This window comes from Cheilinus undulatus, linkage group 8 (genome assembly GCF_018320785.1).
Source record: "Cheilinus undulatus linkage group 8, ASM1832078v1, whole genome shotgun sequence".
Taxonomy (NCBI): Eukaryota; Metazoa; Chordata; class Actinopteri; order Labriformes; family Labridae; genus Cheilinus; species Cheilinus undulatus.
Genome location: NC_054872.1, coordinates 27,485,536 through 27,508,251, shown reverse-complemented (window position 1 = coordinate 27,508,251; position 22,716 = coordinate 27,485,536). Strand labels below are relative to the sequence as shown.

General features: G+C 37.3%; 1 protein-coding gene across 1 annotated transcript; it reads right to left on the bottom strand.

The window, feature by feature from the left end:
* Window positions 1–622: 622 nt before the first annotated feature.
* Window positions 623–15,617, bottom strand: nbn (nibrin). The gene is made up of 17 exons (XM_041793549.1): window positions 15,464–15,617; window positions 14,333–14,454; window positions 12,266–12,393; window positions 11,974–12,133; window positions 11,773–11,876; window positions 11,559–11,676; window positions 9,698–9,888; window positions 9,469–9,569; window positions 9,226–9,358; window positions 8,934–9,121; window positions 8,123–8,291; window positions 7,114–7,759; window positions 6,873–6,962; window positions 6,139–6,279; window positions 4,620–4,733; window positions 4,487–4,536; window positions 623–822 (listed from the first exon to the last, which is right to left on the bottom strand). Exons 1-17 carry the CDS (start codon window positions 15,492–15,494, stop codon window positions 789–791), a joined length of 2,520 nt encoding a protein of 839 aa, XP_041649483.1. The 5' UTR covers window positions 15,495–15,617; the 3' UTR covers window positions 623–788.
* Between the last annotated feature and the right edge of the window lie 7,099 nt (window positions 15,618–22,716).

Below are 22,716 nucleotides of genomic sequence, written 5' to 3'. Positions count from 1 at the left end.
TGGACAAAATTTATGGCGTGTTCATCCATATGCTTCTGTATGAGGATGAACACATCATTTTAGCAAAGATTTGTATGTGTTTAAGCACATTGCAAGTAGAAGTAGAAAATTTGCTTTTAACTTAAATGAATAACCTAACTATTCTCATTCAAATGCAGAAAATAAATAGTGATTTCTTTAAAAAAAATCACTTATATCACTTCACCAGTTAAGCTGAAGGCTGGGGCACCTCTCAGCTCATAGATGGTCTATTCTGGCATGATAACTACTTATCTGAGCTATTTCAGATCTGTAAAAGTGCCTGTAGGGTTGGCTGGTGGGTTTTGTTTAAAAAGGGCGCAACTTGAATCCTTTTATATGTTTTTAGTTCTGCTAAAACCAGGGAACACATTTGGTCTTAACTTCCAAACGAAGGAATAGCTGCTTTCAGCAGGAGGAGTTTTAAGGCTCTCTTGTACAATGGAAACGTTTCTAGTGTTTTGTATGACGCATTTTTTATTATTGACAAATAAAATCTTTGAGATTATCGCTGAACGTGCGACTTTTTTTATTACATCTCTTGCTGTCAGTGGCTTTATGAGTGAAAATAACCAACACAAGACAAAGAAAAGACCAAAGAAAGTGTGGCAAACATTCATTGTTTTAAATGATAAAGAATTAGCTGTTATCTTAAAGATTACAGCTGAAAGACATAGCTTGCCGCTCCTTATAAAGTGTTGGTGAAGTTGGACATTCATCCTGGGCTTTCCAAATGAATCCCTTCTGCAGGATGTCAAGATGGAGATGTTTCATCTTCTCTTGGCCAGTTTGGTTGGGTTGTACCTGAAGACAAATGATCACAGACACAGAGGATTTGGTCTCACAGAACTGTCCATGTCAGAATGGGCTTTTAAAATTCCTCATGGATCATTCCTCAATGTCCTTAGAGCCATTTTGAACAAACAATTAAAAACAGCCATAATTAAGCGCTGTAAAACACAGACAGTGTTTGAACAGCTTAGAGCAAACAGACTTCCAATAAACCACGTCTGGAAACTTTGTTCAGACCTACCAAAAAAATAGCGTGTTGTTTTCTTAGTGGCAGAGTCTGTTCTGCAGCTACGCATGACTGACTGAGCATGACTCAGTGATCAAACAGCTCAGCCTTGACACTCACACACACATAAAATCAATCTCAGACCATCTCTTTTCTGCCTAGTCAAAGAAAACACGGCAGCGGCGGCGACAGCAGCTTACATCACCTCTGTTTCCTTGGTAACCACTGTGACGAAAGAATTACTACATTCTGATTGGTTGGTACAAGGCGAAAGAGGCCCCATATCCATAATTCTAGTTAATTATGTAGTCTGGCACCATTTGATAATGGTTAGACCTTTACAGATGGACTTCATTTAAAAGCTTTAACCCCATGGACTAGAATATAAACTATGACAGGAGCAGAGCAGAGTGAGAAAAACAGACACAAGGGTTTGTTCATATCCTCTCTTACACAAACAAGCCCTTCTAAAGGGAACTTCGGTCTAAATTAGAAAAGCTTCTGTAGAACTCATACTTAAACTGTAGAAGAACATGAAGACCCATTTATTTGACAGATTAAGTAATTCAGTTCACTTGGATTCTATTTTCTCTGATGTGCCCTCAATGTAATACTCCAAGACAAATTCCTTGGATGTCTAAAGCTACTTGGCTATTAAACCTGCTGCTGACAAAAAAGGGACAACTTATTAACTGATAAGATAGCTGTATCTTAAATTGTATAAAGTTTCTCAATTAGGCACATTATTAGTTTTTATGTCATTTAACACCAACCTTATAAAGACAATACACATTATTATATCCTAGTAAATCATTTCTCCCTTTAACTTAAATCTCTGTTTTGAAGTCACAAGAATATAATTGTCTAGAAGGTTTCTACAGATTTGTAATGCAGAAATTTATGCAGGTTTCAACTGACGATGATCAGCTTTGTAACGTGACTAAAATAATGTCTTCAGACTTTTGTTTACACTTTTTCTGTTGTAACGAGTGATGTAACTTATTTTTCAGTTCCAGTAATCTGTGATTGGTTAATCTCTCATAAACGTAATCAATTCCTGAAAAAAATCACCAAGCCCTGGGCCTTTTGTTGCTACAAAAAGAGAGAGAAAATCCCTGAAGAACCTACACCAGTTCAGTTCCTCTCCTACCTGCAGGGTGTTTTTAATCATGTAATCTAGAATGTCCGTAAGAGGTTAGGTAGTGCGAGACAGCCATAAGGAATGAACAGGAGCAGAGGAAAGTTAGTAATTAACACTTCTAAATGGATCTCTATGCTGCACTTATCATCAAGAAATTTCTACATATATTTAATAAGTATGATCCCTACACTTTACAAAACAGTGATTTTTACCACATCTCAAATTATTGACCTGGCTTATTTATGTTTACTCATATTGCAAATTTGATATCAATTGTTTTACTGAAGGGGCTTATCATTTTTATGTCACTTGTTTTGATAAAGAAAAACAAACATAAAACATGAAAACGTGGATTTTTGTAAACCATCCTAAAGAAAAGGCACCTGAATGTTTGCATAATGTGCATAAAATCACCACTGCTGCAAACAAATGAATGTATTAAACTGCTATTTTGACACATGTCAAGTCAAAGAAATACTGCAACTTCTGAGATTTGTAAATTGCAGCAGGCCATATTGCAATTTAATCTAATTTGCAATTAATTGCCCAGCCCTATTCATTATTGAGCCTGTACCACAAAACCACTCATTAATGTTAGTCAAGGCAGCTAGCTCCCATGAGAGCCAGTTTTCTTTCCTTCATCCTTCATGGTTATATATTCTATATTTAAAGCCAAACTGTTACCAGATAAAGAGCAGTTTGGGAGCTGAACAACCAGCTCTACTGAGCCGAACCAAAAGATCTGGATCTCTAAAAAGAGGAGGATTCCCATCCTAACAAGCAAGGCTAGAAGGTGGTGAAACAGAGATCAGCTAAGGAATCATGGGTGAGATCAATATTTAATGAGCTAAACCATGGCAAAACTGTACTGAACCAAACAAGAACACTTTGTGGAAACAGAAAATACAGGCTTTAGATAAACACTTTTTTGAATTCCTTCCTGCAGCCTTTTCTCTGTGACTTTTCAAAAACTTTTTACTTTTTGGCTGAATATTTCACTACTTTCGAGACACAAAAGCAGCTAAAGAATTATGAATGTTTATATTTTCACACTTTGAACACTTGACATTGTCATTAAAAGCTCAAAACATGGCCTTTTGTAGCATTTCCCCTATGTAGAAAACCCCAAGGGGAGCTCACTGCTGCAGCGTGTCGTCATCGACAAAGCAACTATTGGCATGTTCAAAGTTACAGATTATGTGCAGAAAAGTAGGCTGTGGAATAGAGGTGGGCGGTAAACCGGTGTTAATATAACGGTTTACCACTATACCAGCACCGGCTATTGTATTTTTGGTAAGTACACGTGTAAACCAGGGCTATTAACTGTATAAATACGTAGAGATGATCAACATGGAGATCCTTACTATGAACGAGATGGCCGAAGCTTTGTTATCTCTGATGAGGCACTGTTTATTGGTAATATGTGATGATAAACAGCAATCAAGCTGTGTCTCATTTCTGAAGGGAAGGTTTTCATCCGTACCCCTTACCACTCTGTTTCAAGGGGCGATGCAAAGGGGTAGAAAAAGGGGACTAAATGTTCCTTTTTTACCAGTGAAGTGAACCTGTGCTGATATGACCCCATAACCAAGGAATGAACTGAATCGCTACCTCTGTGAACCATTACACCCCTAGTAAACAGCATAATGAGATATTCTGTATCAGGAAAGGACCATGAAAAATCAGACAAAAACACCTAGTTTTTTACGAAATAATCTGATTATATTTAGTTTTTTTATGTTCTATTAAATGACTAAAGTACATGACTGAAAGTGGTAGAAGGAGAAAAACTAAATATGGCAAACAGCAGCCTTAGGAGGCAGCATTTTTTGGATGAAGCTGAAACAAATTGCATTCACAATGAATTGAAGAAAATGAACATCCATCTTGAATATAGGAGGAAATAAAGAAATATGGAAATAGTTCTGTCTGGAGAATTCCTTGAGCAAAACTCTCGCTCTGAGTTCAGCTAGCACAGGATTTTGGGGTGGAGGTAGAAGGAGCAGTGACCAGACCATTGGTCGGCAAAAATTCATGTAAACACATTCATTGATAGCTCTGAAGTACAGACCCACAGACTCTCAGGAGTCTCACTGCCCACTTAAGCTGATCACTGAGGACAAGCAACACCACCAACTTGGTCTGTGTTGTCACCATTTATCCCAGCATACTTTAGCAGTGAATCCACTGCTTCTAACACACAATAACTGGCTGTAACTGCATTCATGATGATGCACGTCTCAGCCTTTTATACTGGTATATAGAGGAGGCCACTGGAGGGTGTAACTAGGTAAAAGTACATGTCTCACCTGAAGAGGTCATCTCCAGCAGTCTCATCCCGTTTCCTCTGGTGCTCCTCCTACAACAAGCACAGTCTCAGATTATGTTTGCAAGGCTCACACAGATTACAGACATATAACACTGGGAGAGTGAGAGCAGTACCTCAGCTGTGTTTTTCAGCCATTCATCCAGATCAGTGTTTTTTCCCCTGTTGTGAACCAGCAGATCAGAGCGTCCAATGATCTGGGGGGCACCCTGTGCCCCTGGCACATTTATCTGTTATAATCATACCACCACAGTTAGATTAAAAACAACACACTCTTTCTTTACATCAAGGAGCTTATAACATATTTCATCTTTTTTTTTTTTTTTTAAGATTTATTTTTTGGGCATTTTAGTGCCATTATTTCAACAGAGGAGGACAGTGGATAGAGTCGGCAAAGGGACGAGATGAGAGTTGGGAGAGACCCAGGCTGCCTGCATACATGGGTCACGCCTCAGACCGCCAGGCTATCTGCGCACCCAACATATTTCATTTTTGGTATAAAAGTTTATTTAAACAACTTGTGTCCCATTATTTAACCCTCTGAGGTCTAAGGGTGTTTCCTCAATTTTTACATTGTTTTTAATTCACCTTTTCGAGGCACTTGCAAATAACACACTACCCAAGTGTTTCCAATCAAAATTTTCAGGACAATCTCTGCTTTATGCGTGTAGAGGCCCATTTTGTCCTAGAGGACAACTGAAATTCTGTCATACTGTCTTTTGAGGATAAATGACGCCTGTCTTACTATTCACACCAAAATGAAGCTGAGTTATCTTCTGCTTCTTGGCATTTGTTGCAAAACTTCTGCAACATCCAAACGCTTTGCCAACATTGGAGATCAACAGGTGGAATTCTCTAGTCTCGCCTTACCTCACCTGCAAAAACTGTGATAGGGAGGGCCTTAAGGATTCCAGAGTGTCAATTGGTTGGCAAAAGAAGGATTTAACCAATTATGTAAGCGCAAGTTGACAGACACAGGATTCATCCAGTGACAGTGAGAGGTGACGACATGTGCCCATTGCTGTAACCCTAAAACTCTGGCTGTGAATCAAGTGGGATGTCAAGAGAGGGCAGAAGTGAATGACAAGATTCTCCCGCTCATGAAAGTGTTTGAACCGCATTTCAATGACGTAAAATGACAAAGATATTAATAATAACAAACCGAAAATGTGCCGGCAGGTGTGCGGACTCAGAGGGTTAAGATGATGTTTTTGTCAGTAGATACATAATTATAATCTCAACCTTTGGCCATAATTAATGGTGGACAATTCTGAAGGAAAACATCTATAGGTGTAGGGAAAAGAGTCTTGCTAAAGGGAAAACAAATGGTGACACAGAAATCTGAATGCATGAAAAAACAGGAAGTAAATCCTTCTAATTTTTTGCTCATCCACTTTAGTTCCTGAACTTTGTTTTCCCCAACATTTTAAGGTGTATGAACATCTTTTTTCTAATTAGTGTTATATTAGTTCTGTCACAGGTGAGCTATAGAATAAGTTTACAGTGAGAGTAGGACAAGATAATTTAGATCAGCATGTCCATTAAAACAACACTACCGGGCCTTCAGGGAAATTCAAATTTAAATTTCAAATAAGGCTCTGCTGTGTGTTTTTGTCGTGCAAGTTTTAGTCTAACCTTGCGGAAACGTTTGAAGTTTGTTGTGCAGCCGTTGTCCTGCATCCTCTGTGGTTTGGTTTTAGCAGGTGCAGACACAGTCAGGGATCTGAACTCCAACACCACCAGCTTTTGAGGAAGGTTTTCATCTATCGATGACTCCTGCAGTGAAGTAGCACATCAAGTTACTCTGTTGGGCTGTCAGTGTTTCTTGAAAACATAGTTGTTTAAAAGTATCACAGAAAACACAGTTTCAGTTAAACAATAAAACCTGAATAAATACATTAAAAAGGTGCCAAAAAGTTAGGCAAGAATTTTTATGAATGGCTTTTATTCATGTTCAAAGAAATCTGGCTTTAAATGCTTGACTTTTTTCTGTTACCAATAATTAGACTCTGAGGTAGATATCAGGCCGTGCGGTCTTCAGTCTACTTTATCCAACTTTTTCCACACCGCCTTCTGAATCTCTGACGTGTCGGTAAACTCTGAAATTTGTATATTATCAAATGGATAGTACTTCTGCAGTGCAGAAAAAGTGACCAGTTAGACAAACTCTGAACTGTTCATCTGACTGAAAGGTCAAATGTGAGAGGAAACATCATACTAAAAGGAGAATTTTAAATTCATCTCTATAGACAAAGTTGAATCATGTTAAACAATGACATGTTAAACAATCTAGTATTTGTTTGGTAACTTCTATATTAATATGTAATATGTCAATTATATTTAAATAAGATCTTTGTCACTGGACTTACTTGGACCTCCTGTTTCATGGTTATTGGCTTTGAAGGTGTCCTACTCTCTTCTTTAGGCCGGCAGACATCTTCTTGAAGTTGTTCTAAATCCTACGGTGATATAAATGGGATGAAAAAACAGCGGTTATAATAAAAAATAATCAAAACAAAGCTGATCATTAAGCAACTGTATTTGCTGGGATAATTCTTTTTTAATACATTTTCAGATGAAGAAAAGAATAAAAGCAAATCAAATCCTCACCTTCATAAATGCCTCATCATCTTCGAAAGCCTGCATTTCTTTACTTGCAGAGGCAGTTCTAGCTGGAGCTACTTTGGTGGGTTTACTGGACTCATGCTGAGATGTCCTGTTTTCTGATGAATTGATCTGCTTTGTCTTTATGGAGGTTCGAGTATCATCAGATGGTATGTTGTGCTGGAAATGGGAACCTGACTCTTTTTGTTGGGATTTCTGTGCCCTTTTATTTGTTTCATTTTCTTCTTGGTGAAACCGTTGCCTCTTGCTTGATGATGAAGTCTCTGCAGTATCAAAACCTTGTTTTACAGTATGAGCCTTCTGGCCTTGTTTACCTGAAGGTGGTTCATCAAAGAAGTCCATATCCTCAGACATTATAGACTCCAGTTCATCCATCTGTATCTCTTCCTCCATCTCCTTCCTCTTCTTACCCTGTGGCCCCTCCTGTTTTGAGTGGGAGACCCTGTGTGACTCAGCCTCTGGCAGTCCTACAAAAAGATCTGCTGCCGAGTCTTGAGATGCTGCTGCAGGGACTAGCTCTGAACTTGAGTACCTTTCTTTGGGGGAGTGTGGTTTCTGCTTTCTGATGGATAATTCCAGCACAGGTCGTTTGGGCTCTGACATGACAGCAAAATCCTCATCCTCCAATGGCCTTAATGACAGGATGAAACAAAGACAAGGGTGAGAGCAGACTTTCAGCCAGAAGAAACTGACTGAGATAACTAAAAGGCTGTTCTCATGCTATTTTGATGCTTGAGTCAGATGCTTTACTCAAAAGGTGTTTTTGGATATCAAAGCTATAGCTAATGGCCAATGTTGTATCTTCTCCGTTCCACTATGATGTGGGAACTTATTCAAAGTCATAAAACCAGACAAAACCACTTAATTGTCCTGTCAGGGTCCCTGAAGTTTTCAGAGTCAAATGCATGTTTACTGCTGAACATCAGATGCACAGTTCATAAGTATACTTCATCATGATATGATCCCTTTACCTGCTTTTGGAGCAGAGGTTTACCTTTTCTTGTTGACTGGTGTAAAGAAATTGGTAAGAGTCGACTGTTTCTGAGGAGAAGCTTGTGCAGAGGCTCTTTGTTTCAGAGGAGATTGCTTCTGCAGGAATGTCTTTGTGCCACCGTTCATCTTTGGAAAGGATGGCTGAGACCAAACGCCACTACTGCCCGCACCTTGAACAATAATAATATTGACATAAGCTGATATGGCAATTAGAAACGGTCAGATAATGCTCATGTGACAAATTAACTTTAGGAATGACCGTTAAAACTGAATATCAAAACCCTTCTTATCTGTCTGCCACACCTGCAGCCTGGAAGATTAGCTCATTACAGAGACACATAACAGGGGATATTGCTGGGCAGGATCTTTCCAAAGATAAAATATGTGCCAACAAGAACCTCACTGTTTAACAAATTTTATTTCAAGTAGCTTTTGATGAAACATGTTTCATACAATCTTAAACCATTCATTTAACAGGAAGGTGTTTGCTGAATATGCATTAAATATACTTAAAATGGGATGGAAAAATGAAGTGAGATGGATAGACTCCAAAAATGCACCAAATCCAATAGACTAGTTGGTCCTGCAAGGTTTTGTATATTAGGGATGTGACTATTAACTGAATATTATTACAATTAAAAACATCTCCAACTTCTCCTGCTGCAGTGAAGCCACTAAGCCGTTTTCTATTCATTTTTTTAATTGTTATTATTTTCAAAGAGCAAAAACTAATAAAACAATAGGAAATATTTATTAAAAACTATAAAGCTAAGAAATATATCAGTCAGGCTCCATATTCTAATATCTATTACCTGTTGGTTTGGGGTCGGGCCTCTTCCTCAAGTCTGGTTTCTCTGAAGTGCTGAATGATGAGCTCATTGTGTCATCCACCACATACTGACTCGTCGTCTTCTTCTGCATTTCAGATTCCTCATGTCTTTGCTTTTTCTCTGGAGTCTCTCCCACCGCTGTAACCTCTGTAACTTCACAGCGATCCATCCTTGTGAATAAATAATGAAAAACTCATCAGACTGATGCAGTTACAAAAACCTATAGAGACATAAGTTTGGACAACTTCAGTGCATAGTTGGTGTCTGTCTGTACCTTTGAGATATCTCTGTGTTAACAGCATAAGCTGTGATGTTCTGAGATGCAGCAGGTAGGACTGTTTCGTCCACTACTGCGTTCTGCGACAGCGAGGCACTTGGAATCCTGGATTTTACTTTTGGTGCTGCCTCTAACACATTAAAAACAGAAAAATCAATGTAAATAGCCACCTTAAAAAGAGAGTTTTAGAATTGAAGACAAATAAAGACAGCTGCATTGTTTTTCTGTCTGGTCCCTCACCTGAGTCTGCTATTACACTGGACGGATTGCAGTACTTGTCACAGGAAGCATAGATGGCAGCCAAACCAATTTCAGACTCTGTTATGACTCTGAGGCCTTTTCTGTATCATGAGAAAATGAGAAAAATGCATCAGAGTGTTTTTGAAAGTTTCAAAATCATCACCTTTATGGGAAAATTGCCAAAACAAAACTGAGTGCTTTTAAACAGGAAAATGCAAGCATAAAAAACCTGTGAACAATATTCTTCACGGAGTTTGCCCACTCAGTGGCGGAGGAGGAGAGCAGAGTTTGTGAGCTGCCTGTTGTAGTATCGACCACACAGCTCTGTGGAGACTCCAGCAGCTCTCTGGGAAGAGAGTTCTCCTCTAGCAGGTGACTTTTGCCACCTCCAAAACTCACTGCTGCACTCAGGCGCTTCATCTGTGAACAACATGAACAGAACAAATAAACATTTTATCTGTAGAGAAGATCAGGGATACTGCAGCAGTGACTGTGTCTACTGAATTCCTATTATTAGTATTGTGACCAAAACACTGGGGTCAGAAAAACCGCCAAACAAAAAAGACTGGTTGGCATTTTCTGCCATCTGATCGACAGTTTTCAAGCATGTTTATGACTGAAGAGTTGCAAAAAAATCCTTGTGTAATCTCTATTCCATCCCTTAATTTTTTTTAATCACCTCTAAGATAGACAATAAAAATTATACTTTAAATTTGGAGGAAAAATCTTTTATTGGCTCAAGTTTCTAAGTAACTTTTTCATATCAAACCTAATCAAAAATTCAAATAAAAAAAATACATAAAAATGCAGAAGGCACAACATAGATTTGCTTGGTTTTTGGAAATAATAGAGAAATTTAAACCTTTATAAGAAGGAAACCTGTATACTTTCAGAAACTAGGGTTATAGTTGCAGTTCAGGCCTCACTGGCTGAGGAGAGAATTACAACGATATAAATCTTAATGAGCATCAAGATGGATTACTTATCTTAAATGTTTTCTACCTGAACTGGGGAAAAAATCAAAACCGAAAATGTTTGCCAAAGGTTTTTTTTTTCAACCTGCTCTTTACAGAAGAAAAAAATTAAGAAATTCAAGATTTTTTTGGGAAAACTACTTGTGCACCTGCCATTAAACGATAGATGCAGAGCAAAAAAACTATTAAGATCAGCCTAATAAAAGAAATCACCAGACTGGAAACATTCCTCTGTGATTTTTGTCCATGTTGACATAATAACATCAAGCAGTTGCTGCAGACTAGTCAGCTGCAATGTTAATTTCATCAGTTCAGTTTGAACCTTGAATACATTGTCTTGACCATGTCCACATTCTGCATGCACGGGTTGCTGCCATGTAATGACTTAAGCTATTAGATACATGTGTTTGTTCTATTATGTTGCCATCTGAATGCATTTTTATCTGAAGCTCGGAAAGACAAAAATAAAAGTCACACTTTACATTTCACCCTATTTTTAAAACAGAGGTTTGGGAATAAGGTAATAGAGGTCATTGCTACACTGTAAATAAAATAAAATAAAACAAATGAAGTGTTTCAAACTGTTGATAGGGCCAGCCAAGATGGTACAGATAAGCTTTCTGTCCCTTAAAAGGATTCAAAACATACAAATTCCTTCAAGCGAGCTCCAGTTGCAACTTCAGTTTCTATCCACATGTGAATCATCTCTGTTTTATTCTACAGCATCAGCATCAGCATGAGGTCAAAGGTAAGATGCTGATTTTTCTTCATTATTGATTTATTGTTACACAGACACCAAAAAACAACAATCATTTAAAATCTGGTCAAATCTGGACCTCATCTGGACTGAGTAAGAAATGTTGTACTTAGTTGTAATAGTGAAAATAATCATCTTAAGCCCCAAGTCTCTCTCTCAACTGATGTTCAAAAACATGAAGCTAACAGGGTCAGCTAATGATTGGAAACAAGAGTTCATTTCTCTGATTCTCATTGGTTTTACTGTCTGATAGCAGGGGTGAGCAAATGACATAACAATCATGTTTTTCAATGTGTAGCCTGCCTTGTTGTTTATATATGCATATTATCTCATAATCACAAAGACAGATGTTAACATACCTGTTTGGCACTGAGGAAGATAAAAGTCTTTCCATTGAAAAGCTGTTTGCGAAGCTGATTTGCTCTGAGGTTTACATCCTCTTTACTTAAGCTGGGCTCATCGATCTCAGGGATGAAACTTAGGCACAAAAAAGAGCACTAATGACATAAGACTAGTTTGGTTTAGAGTGGTGTCAGTGTGGAGGTGTTTAATTAAAGGTGGCTTGTGGTGTACCTCTCAGCTTTAGGAGGAGGTCTTTTTTGTTGAGCGGCGTTGTTGAGCTCTGAGAAGAAGTCAGGCTTCACAATGGGACAGCAGCACAACAGAGCGGAGATAGTCTGATAAGGAAAACAAATACACATACAATATATCAAACCATATTGAAGAGCAAACACGACATGTAATATTGAGGGTGATCCACTGCCTGCTCCTGACCTTGATGGTGACTTTAGTGGTGGGCATGGCAAGATGGGTGCAGTCCTGAGTCCAGGTGTTGACCAGTTTTCCACCCAGAGCCTGCAGGGCCTGAGAGAGGGACGCCTTACCATTATTGTCCAGACATGACGAACACACCACCGGCTTCACATGGTCCACACTGACAGGAGGCAGGGAGCACAAAGGAGATGCAAATTTATTGTGAGTCACGTGTAACATCTTTTAAGTTTGGGGCTCAATAAAGATGGATATGAAAGCAATAAAAAGATTTTTTTTAAACTGAGCCGCAAACCTGAATTTGCTGTGAAAAACCCCAAATGTAACTTCATCTCCTGAATTCAGGTTCACTGGTAAGTTTTCTGTCAAACGCTGGCTGTTGATAAAGGTGCCATACTTGGAGGTATCCTTTACGGTCAGGGTCTATTGAGGAAATGCATAAGAGCAACTCATCATATCATCCACAAACAAACAATCTGATATACAGTCCACGTTTCTGTTCAATTATTCATGTTTAAAGAGAGCCCTTCATTAAACTGAGCTGAGACGGAAACATATGCTGAGCTGAAGAAAATGATTTGATTTCAGTTACAGTAAAAATGGACACAATAGAGTCTTTTCTTGATTACTAGCACTGAATATTCAGATTCCAGCTTATAATGATAAAGCATTCTGGTTAATTTTCTTTAGTAACAGTTTAATGATTGTTTTAGCATAGCAGAGTACCATACTCGCTCATGTTTCTCTTTTACAAGTCAAAGGTGTGAACTAAACAGAAAATGGGGATTTTCATCAAAAGATAAATGTTATCAACTTGCCATGTATAAAATAAAAAAAATATGTAATAAAAACAAGAAAAAGCTCAGTGAGCTCAGTGGGTGTCTCTGCAGACTTAGTGTGAGGGAATTACCCATAGTTCATTGCATTGTGACATATCACAGAGATTCTCGGGGATGCCTGCTACAAAAGTTAAGTGAAAAGAGCGGAATTGTAAACAAAAAACATGGAAGGTGCAAAAAGGGGTGGACGTTGCAAAAAGGAAGTATTTTTCCTGTAAGTATATTATATAAAACAGCCTTCACCCACTGAGGAAATAGGTCTGTAGGTTAGGCACGCTTGTTTTTATCTTTGTTTTAAGCTCTGCAAGATGCTGACTATCAACAAAAAAACCAAGGGCTGTTCCATTCCTATTTCTACCACTTCAAGCTCCTGCAGCCTCATGCACTCAATCACTTTCCAGGTGCAGTCAGTTAAGTCAATTAGGGCTTAGGGCTCATGGTTAAGGGAGGAGTTTGAGATTCAGCCATAGTAAGAAATTAAGGGTTCTTTATGAACCAAAGGCTTGTTTGATCAGGTTCAGAGAAGGAAAAATAGTCAAACTCATGTGGACAGAATCAGGACTGTGTAGGTGACGTTTCAGTTGTTTTAAACCAGTACAATACCGCCACCTTCTGTGTAGAATTTGCATTACACACACAAAAATATTTTTGGGAAGAATATTTTTACACATTGGCCAAGTAAAATGTCAAGGCTGGGTGATTTTACCAGCAAAACATTCACACTACTAGGAAAATATCTGCAAAACAATTTATATGCACTACAAAACAAATAAAATTACAGTAAAACACAGTAATAATGACATATTTCTCATCCTGATGACCAGTTTCATTTTGTTTTTTTGTATTAATAATTGAATTCAGCTTTAGTAGTAAAACCTTAGACGAGAATATACACCCAACAAAAGTGAAAGTATTATGCTGCTGCATTGCTTTGAATTGCTTATATGAATGTGTAAGTGCATTCTGTCATGAAAAGTTACAAACATGAACTTATTATCAGTACTTCCTCTCTCATTGGTTAAATTTCATCTTACTTATTTAGTCCTGAATATTCACAGGGGTTGATTTCGTAAACAATATACAAGAAAATACAGTTACCTGAAAAAAGCTTACTTATAGTGCAGACAGGATCATTTCTTTTGCTGTTGGGGTTGTATACCAACATACATGGCACTACCAAAAATGATAATGAGAAAGCTCAGTCAACTGTTGACCTGAAGTACAGCTAATAATGTTCATCATGACACCACAATTCATACCTGTTTTGACCCAACACCAAAAGAAAATACAAAACCTTGGCTCTCAATATTGGTAATTTATTGTTTTTAAATTGTCAAAATGTTGGCTGAGTCACACAGGCTTTAGTTTTTTGTTTTTTAACACTCTAGACACTGTACCATTTTAAAACTTTCAAGTATTTTGACAATCTCACAGCACACAATGTTGAACAAACTGAGTTCTTCAATAACAAATTACACAATGAATACTTTTATAACAATTAGCATTTAATGTCTTTATCTTACCTGGTCAGTGGCAGTGAGGAGAGCATGAGCTCTGCTGATGGACTGGTCGCTGGTTAGAAGTATGTCACAGTTCTTGCGTCCCACCACATACTCTTTACTAGAGAGCAGATAGTGCGTCTCACCTGATGGGTGACAGGAGGGGCATTATGGATTATGTGAAAGCATAAAGAGAAACCAAAATGTGGATTTAGAAATTGGCACAGTAAGCAAGCACATACAAGAAATGTGACTGCTGTTGGGCCTTTCTTTCAATGCACGGAAAAGCAATTGACCTACCACACTTAAACAAGTTAGACAAGTAAGACAAAGGTAACACAAGTAGTTTAACACCACAAAACTAGAAAACCTTCATTTCTTTAATAGTCCTACAGATTAAATTTGTTTATATTTGAAAGTATGAATATATTAGACATAACTAAAAATATTGCAAGAGCAAAGGTACTGTAGAAAATACTGTTATTGATCATGTTATTTATGAGTCAGATGAGGTAATAGTTACATTATAGATGGACCTTTAATGTGGGTAATGATTCATTAAAAAAGGTGGTGAATTGCATGCACTGTGTATTTTTCAGCACTTTTCATGCATAATAGTTTGGTTTAAAACATTTAAATCTATTTTTTAATCGATTTAGTATTTACAGATCTGTTTCTCTGAGCATGACAGTTGATAATGACAAAAAACGGGATGACTCCGTAAATCTTGTCTACACATTTAATCTGGTTAAAATAACTCTAGGTGACATGTTCCTTACGGATTTTAAACTGAAATCATCCAAAAATCTCGTACTAACATTTCCTGAATTGCTTGCTGTAACTCCCAGTCTTTTTAATGCGAGAATTTAAAAAAGCGGAAAACTTCACAAAGTCAAGAGACTGTAAAAGTTTCATTTCCTGCTAAATCAAATCCTAAAATCATCGCTATCAGAGGTTTGTCATCCATGCAGTTTTACACCTGTAAGTCTGTTATCTTACACCTCTGTAGAAGATGTGGAGTCCATACCTGGGCGGTGTGAACATTAGTTATTTCTCTCTTAAGTGTCTACTCAAAGCTAACTTTACCGAGCTGCTAACATGAGCCCGTTAGCTAAGTTTTAAGCTAGCGTTAAATGTCCCCACACAGAAAATTACCTCCAGCCTGCAGGGGTGTCAGTATCCACATTGTAATGTATGTTGTTGCTGCTTCGCTTATTAAACACCAGAAAGTCAGGGGAAATGCAAAACTTTAAAATAACTTGTCCATTTACACAAACTATCAACAAGGTGGACGCAGCGGCCGCTACTTTGTGACGCAAAAACCCTGCGCCACGGCTCTGTCTTTCAAAATAAAAGTGATTCAACAAACTTATTTCTCAAAGGTAGAGGTTCTGTTTCCTGTGAGATTGCGCCTCATTTTTTATTTTTGAAGATATCTGAAGAAAATTAATACTTACACACATGGCTATGGACTCACGGTCGAAGAAAAACAGCAATGGATGTAAAACTTTATGGTATGAAAGGTATGTTTTCTTGAATGAGTTTATGGGACACGACTATTGTACTCAGAGGCGTAGATAGGGATTTAGGGCCCCCAGAAATAATACTACAACAGGGTCCCATTAGCCAGCTAGCCAAGCAACAAATGTGGTTTCATTATAACAAATATCTCTGCTTTTTAATGTACTTTTGATCCATGATGTCCCTATTTATGAGCAACATTTCTACTATGGTTAAATTAAATTAACTTTCATTATTTCAAAGTGCTGGACAAAACCAGTTGGATATTTTTGAGGGAGGGGCAGGGGCCCCCAGTATTTGTTCTAATTTTATTTCATACAAATTCCAGTCTGTTGGCCAATTAATTTAGTTGCTTTTGATTTAATAATGACAGTAAGAAAAAAGAAATAAAAACACACTTTTCATTGCGGGTAATCAGTACCCCCCGCTTCGCCCCTGATCTGGTCTATAATTCTACTCAAGTAAAAGTAAAAGATATTTCATTTAAAGTTTACTTTTAAGTACTGAGTAGGTACTGAGTAGTTTTACAATAAAATATCATCTTTGCTTGTTGGCAATGACAAAAAAGATTTCAACAAGTTTACTTGGGTGAAGTCACACCTCTAAAATAAAGTAAAATACACAGCAAAAGTGACAATGTCAATTAAACATGTATAAAGTTAGATTTGATACTTAAAATGTGTCTCTATTGGTCCACATTACATCTAGTTAAAAATAAAAAACTGTTGAAAATGTTAAATATTTTACAATGAAGCAAAGCTGCATTAACCCTTGTGAATCTGTGGCAAGATGGGCCTCCTCTGGCAAGAACAAAGCCGAGAGTCAACCTCATAGTAAGACAAGAATACCAATCTACTAGAAAACACGTCAAGTTACAGGCAGGAACTCTAAATTAGTGGATAACTTCACTCATGGTGCACATGTGTCTCACATCAAAAACAACAATCCACTGGAAACATGACCAAAAAATACACCAGCAGGGATAACTGCACAACAGGCAAAATCCAAAGACAACCAAACACATGTAAACACTGCTGAAGGGTATGATGAGAACTCTGTCCAGACATCCCCCAGATTTTAAATCACAATGGGCAGAGCTGACATCAGTTTACTCTTTCCAGTTTCAACAGTGTTAGTTGAACTAACACTGATTGTATACATCAGACAAAATAAATGAGAAATAAGTGACATGAGTTAAAACTTTGGGCTGTGGGTGTGTTTTTCCCCAAAGACTTAATAACATATTAGAAAGTATTTAAAGTAATTTAAAAGGGATAAATAAAATAAAGAAATCTGTGGTTTTTAGTTACTGTGAAAGACCTCGTTTGGCCCAGATACTAAAACTCTGGGGCCCACTGGGGGGAAACTGTAAAGCAGTGCTTTCCACACTTTGAGAAGCACTACTGGCTTTACTGACTTACATACTTCACAGTCTAAATATTTAATTTGTTGTAATTTGGTCTAATTTGGCTTTTCAGACTCTTTAATTTGGTTTAACTTGGCGTAATAAGGAATTGTTTGATTTTGATTATTTGATTTGGTCTAATTTGGTTTAATGAAAGACTTGTTTGATTTAAATGTCTGAATTAGTTTGATTTAGTCTGATTTGAAAAATTAAGACTTGTTTAAAACTTTACCATGGTGTTGTCTCCCTTCTTTGTTGTGACAACCTGAGCCAAATAATGACCAAAGAGTCTCCCATGTGTTTGCAGGTACTGTTTAAGGTTGAATTCCCTTTAACTAGAAAGTAATTGATGAAGTGGTTTATGCGATAAAGTGGGTAGATGTAAACAAAAGTCAGAAAATTGGACTTACATTTTTATTCAATCATTAAACACTAAAAGAGGAAATATCAGACAGTGTGATCAACAATATACATAAAACAGACCAAAAAGCTAAGTTCTGTAAATGTTTTTAAATGAAGAATTATTTACTTTCACAAACCGTCTGAGACCACAAACCCAATTTTATTAATTTACTGATGTTAGAGTAAACATAACACTGCAATATTGCTATTTCATTGTCATTATTTGCCAGACTCAAAATATGGGATCGTTGTCAGACATCCAGGGTTGTCCTGAGGCGGGTCTGTGACGGCCTCGCCCCCAGAGGCAGGGTAGTTTACGATTGGCCCTCATTACTGCGACACTTGTACATGAGTCGGGTTTACGGATGATCTCACACCAGTCAGGATAGTCCACAGGTTTGGATTCACTGCAGGAAGGGGAGAGTGAGAGTTCATATCTAGCAATGCTTTTGGGATGATGAATGATTTAAATCAAACTCACTGGTCACAGCATCCAACGCCAAAAGGCTCCATGCAGACGCACTGGTAACAGTCACTGGTTATCCAGCTCTCGCCTATATCATACACCTTTCCCATGTGTTCACAGCTGCCTGCAAATTAAAGATCAGATTTAATGAGAGACATCTTAAAGGACTCTTTACCTCGGTAAAATGACTTATATAACTTGTAGTATAACTTGTAATTTCTCACCATTTTGCCTCTTTTTATCAATCTTTGCCTCTTAAAACCACTTTCTGCCACATTTTTGCCACTTTGCCACCTTTTCCACTAATGTTTTTTCTGTTTTTGCTGCTCTAATCCATTTGCCACTTAACACCTAGCGTTGCCTCTGTTGAGCCATTATTTCCCTTTTAACCCCTTTTCACTCACTTTTGGGCCCATTTTAACAACATATCACTAATTGTTTTGTGTGTTTTTGCCCTCTTTTACCAGTTTTGCCACTTTTTGCTACTTTTTGTTTTTTGCCACTTGACCGCCTAGTTTTGCCCGTTTACTATTGACCCCTTTTCAACACCCATGCTTGCCTATTTTGAATGCATTTCACTAATTTTTATAAATGTTTTTACCACTTTAACCCATTTTTGCAGCTTTTTGCCACTTTGTACCCCTGTTATCCAATTTTTGCCACTTTCACCACATTTTTGCCATTTTTTACCCACCTTTGCTGCCTGTAGAAAACCTTTCACCACCTCTTCTGCCCAATTTTGCCATTTATAACATATAATTATATTTATATATTTTTTAAGAAGGCTATATACCACAGCACAAATGAATAAAAAATGTGTTGCTTTGAAAAGAGTGGTCACTATTCAGGTTAAAGTACAATATGCTTATTACAGCCTAACTTAACCATGAATCATGACTGTCCTGATCTCTATGGGCCCCCATCTTGGCTGGGCCCAAAAAGCTCTCCCCTTTATCCTCCCTTATGGGCGGCCTTGCATACAAGAAGAGTGAATCCATCAAAAACTAAAGGGCACTGTCAATGGCAATATTTTGGTACTGCAGTTTCTAGTACTTTGAAACATAGTATCCAATATTGGGTTCCTATGAATTTAATTTTGCCTGCTGTGGTTTTATAATTGGTATTTAATACTAGTATTTTTTGTTGTCAATTATAATATAATACTAGTGTTTATTAGTATCGTATTATCACTGCATTTTTTGTTACTGAGCTGCTTGTGTTAAGTTGCTTTTTATGCAAGCATGCATACATTTTATTGACTAGGTGTTGGACTCAAAAATTGAGCCTTTAAAGTAAAAAAAAATGTTATTACAACTAACCATATAACAATTACAGAAAATATTAGAAAAGGAAAGTTAAAAGTATTTGAAAATCCATGGTTTTCTTTCACTGGTCATTTTACATGCTAATTTATTGAAAATATAAATACATTCACATGCTCACACTGTACCTTTGGTATTGAAGAAGCATTCGCCACTGTTGTACATGGAGCAAGATGGCACACCAGCGCTCAGAAACACCAGAAAAGCCAGCCGTGCTCCTCCTGTTGTGTTAACCATGTCTAAATAAAGATGAAAATCATAAAGAGTAGCAGACATGTGTGAAGCTAATACAGAAATCAAATCACTACATTCAAGAAATGCCAGAATTTTATTCCTACCTATTTTAAGGGGTTTCCAGTTGAAGACCTCCCTTGCTGTTATCTCTTCCCGCTCCTTTTCCTCTTTTCCCCTTTATTTCATTCACACTTCTGTCGTCCTCCTTCGCTCTTCTCCTTCCCTTCCACTATCCGTGTCTCCTCCTCAGCGCCACATTTGGACTGACTCACTCCCTGCTCTCGGATATTTATACTGAATGTCTTTATCGCCACTTTCTGTCTTCATTGCTATTTGTCAATACACCCCCTCCTTAATTACCCTCCTATATCTGCACCCACACATACAGTACGCAGGCACACATGAGGCAAGCATTATTATAACAATGTTCGTCATTGCCCTCTTTCACTGCTACACAGAAACTGCCCTTGAGTATACAGTGTGCACTCTTTCAGATAACATTTGTCTCACAGGCTGGTATTTAAACCTATCAGCAGATCTCACTGGTGACACCATCTTCAGGACAACCAGGCTGTGGCCTATTGTCCCTCACAGGAGCCACATGTGGGTGTATGAGTGTGACCCTCTGACCCCTGCACAACATCCAGACACAATTTAGATGTGAGCTTGAAATCCAAAATCAAGAGAAGAGCTGTTTCCCCATAATTGTATAAAAACAGGAAAAGACAGTACCTTCCTTTGGCCCGGGCAGTTTATATGAAATTGGGAAACTTTTTGTTTGTTTGTTTGTTTTGTTTTGTTTTTGTTGTCAACTGTTTCTCTTTTTTTCGTTTTCTAAAAAGAACTGAAAAAGGTTTCATTCTTTTGGTTTTGTGCTCTAATCTAAAAAGGAAGATCATAGAACACAACACGGGTGATGTTACATTCAGTTTTTCCTGTATGTGTGACTGCTGCAGATGTTCTGAAAAAGAATGTTATAGCACCAGTGTTACATTCTTTCATTGCCCTGTTTTTGGTAAGAAAACAAAAACAATAGGATGAAAAACACTCAGTTTCTATTTTTTCTTTTTTTTTTTTTTGATAATAATAATAAAAAAAGATTAATATAAAACCAAAAAATGAAAAGAAACGGGAGATGGAAAATTGAAAATGAAAAACAGAATGTTCTTGGTTAGTGTTTTTCTGGCAGCTCCATTTCCCAGTTGAAACCAGCCCCACAAATCAAAGGAGAAACTCTGGTCTTTATGTTTTTTTTTTGTTTGTTTGTTTGTTTTTTGTTTTTGACAGAAAATGGAAAAAAAATTAAAAATGAGTTGGTTTCTCATTTTTTTTTCATTTTCTGAAAAAAAGGGGAAAAACAGAAAAATGAAATTTTTTCCCATATTTTTTGTTTTGTGCTGGTAACAAAACCAAATAACATGTTTTCAATAAAGGGGTCCAATTTTTTTTCAATCCCGTTTTAATGAAAATACTTGAGAAAAAGGAAATCATGTGACCCAATGGGAAATGTGAATATTTCAAAATAAAATCCCTCACGTTAAAATTAAAGCCTACGTAGCCATTCACTGTGTTTTACAGTGTTATATAAGGTCAGCTTATGACAGATTATTTAAAGGTAACAAGTATAATAAGTACATTTTCTGAATTAAAGATGTCAAGTTACAAAAAAGCAAAAAACAAATCCTACATGTAATTTGTCTTTGCTGTCTTGCTTTATAATGCTCCTCTCCAATCAATTTGACTCTTTATATTTATGCACATTTGTTACCAATAAATAAAATGTGATGTTAGCCTAACCAGGTCTCTTTATTTAACAGGGCTGAACCATCAGCTGAACCAAGGCTAGGAAGTACTGAAGCGAATGCTGCCAAGACATCCTTGAAAAACAAGAAATACATGTGATTAAATATGATTAGTCTTTTACTCCTGACTAAAGCTCAGGGTCACTGATGCACATCATTTACTTAATTCAATTTCCTGTTGTTAACGAGTCATCAAGCAGAGTAAAAGACTGTTAATGTGGTTTTATATAACTCCAGTTAGTTTTCTCATTTCAGCAAAGAAGTGTGTCTTTTCCTGGTCTGGATCAAATATCTCTTGGTATTTGACATTTAGTCAAAATAATGGTTGTTTGAGCAAACTGATTTGTTTGAACAAACATCCTGAGCCCTCTGATAACGTCTGCTTATGTTGACATGCACGTGCATGCACAAACATGCATGCTTAGTCTCATTCACTTGAATGGACATTATTCAGAGTTGATTTAATTTCCTAGATTGGGAAATAAATGCAGGTAAAAATGCAGAAGTTGAGATGCACTGATTTCGGAAATTAGGGCCAATGCTGATGTTAAAGATATCATTTAGAGGACTGCCGATTCCCATGTTTTTTCATCATTCCTTTAATATCCCACACTGCCAACATTTTCTCTTTTCCAACAGGTGACTTCTTATGCCTAGAAAAAAACCTTAGGTGTAGGTTAGGTGACTTGAATGTCAGTATAACATGTGAGAACTGAAACATTGACTGTTAATAATTGTTTATACCACATGATCTGCCCATAGCGGACGTTTATCAGCAGGGCTGATATCATCCTACACTGTTGTCAAACTGGAACATCCCCATAGAGAAGTGGAAAACACTTTTTTTTTAGAGCAGATTGAAATAGTTTTATATCCTGGCAAAAAAAGGTCTTAATAGCTCATTTCTAAACTGGCACACAATTTACGTGGGGGTGTTTTTTCTCTAAATAACTAAATAATTGTTATCATGTAAAGACTAGGCCATGACTGGGGATATTGTGTCATCTTTGATATACGAGGTGTGCCTATTAAAAATGAGAATAATGCTGTAATATTTTACTGAACATAAACATTTTCAGTGTCTTCTCCTTCAGTATCCTCCGCTTCTGTATCAACACACCACTGCATTAGGTCTTCTTTAGACACTTGTCTCAGAACCTCTGTCCTCATTTTCTTAACTTCTGACACAGACTCAAAACGTGTCCTTTGAGCATAGATGTCACAGATTGTCACACAATACTTGATCGGGTGAATAG

Bases quoted from the DNA above. Each gene is read 5' to 3' on its own strand.
- nbn (XM_041793549.1), bottom strand. From the start codon at position 15,494: ATGTGGATACTGACACCCCTGCAGGCTGGAG. The intron at 9,570-9,697 runs GTTTTTTATGCT...CTCATGATACAG, and splicing joins GTGAAGAATATTGTTCACAG to AAAAGGCCTCAGAGTCATAA. The intron at 4,734-6,138 runs GTTAGACTAAAA...TGATTATAACAG, and splicing joins ACTTCAAACGTTTCCGCAAG to ATAAATGTGCCAGGGGCACA.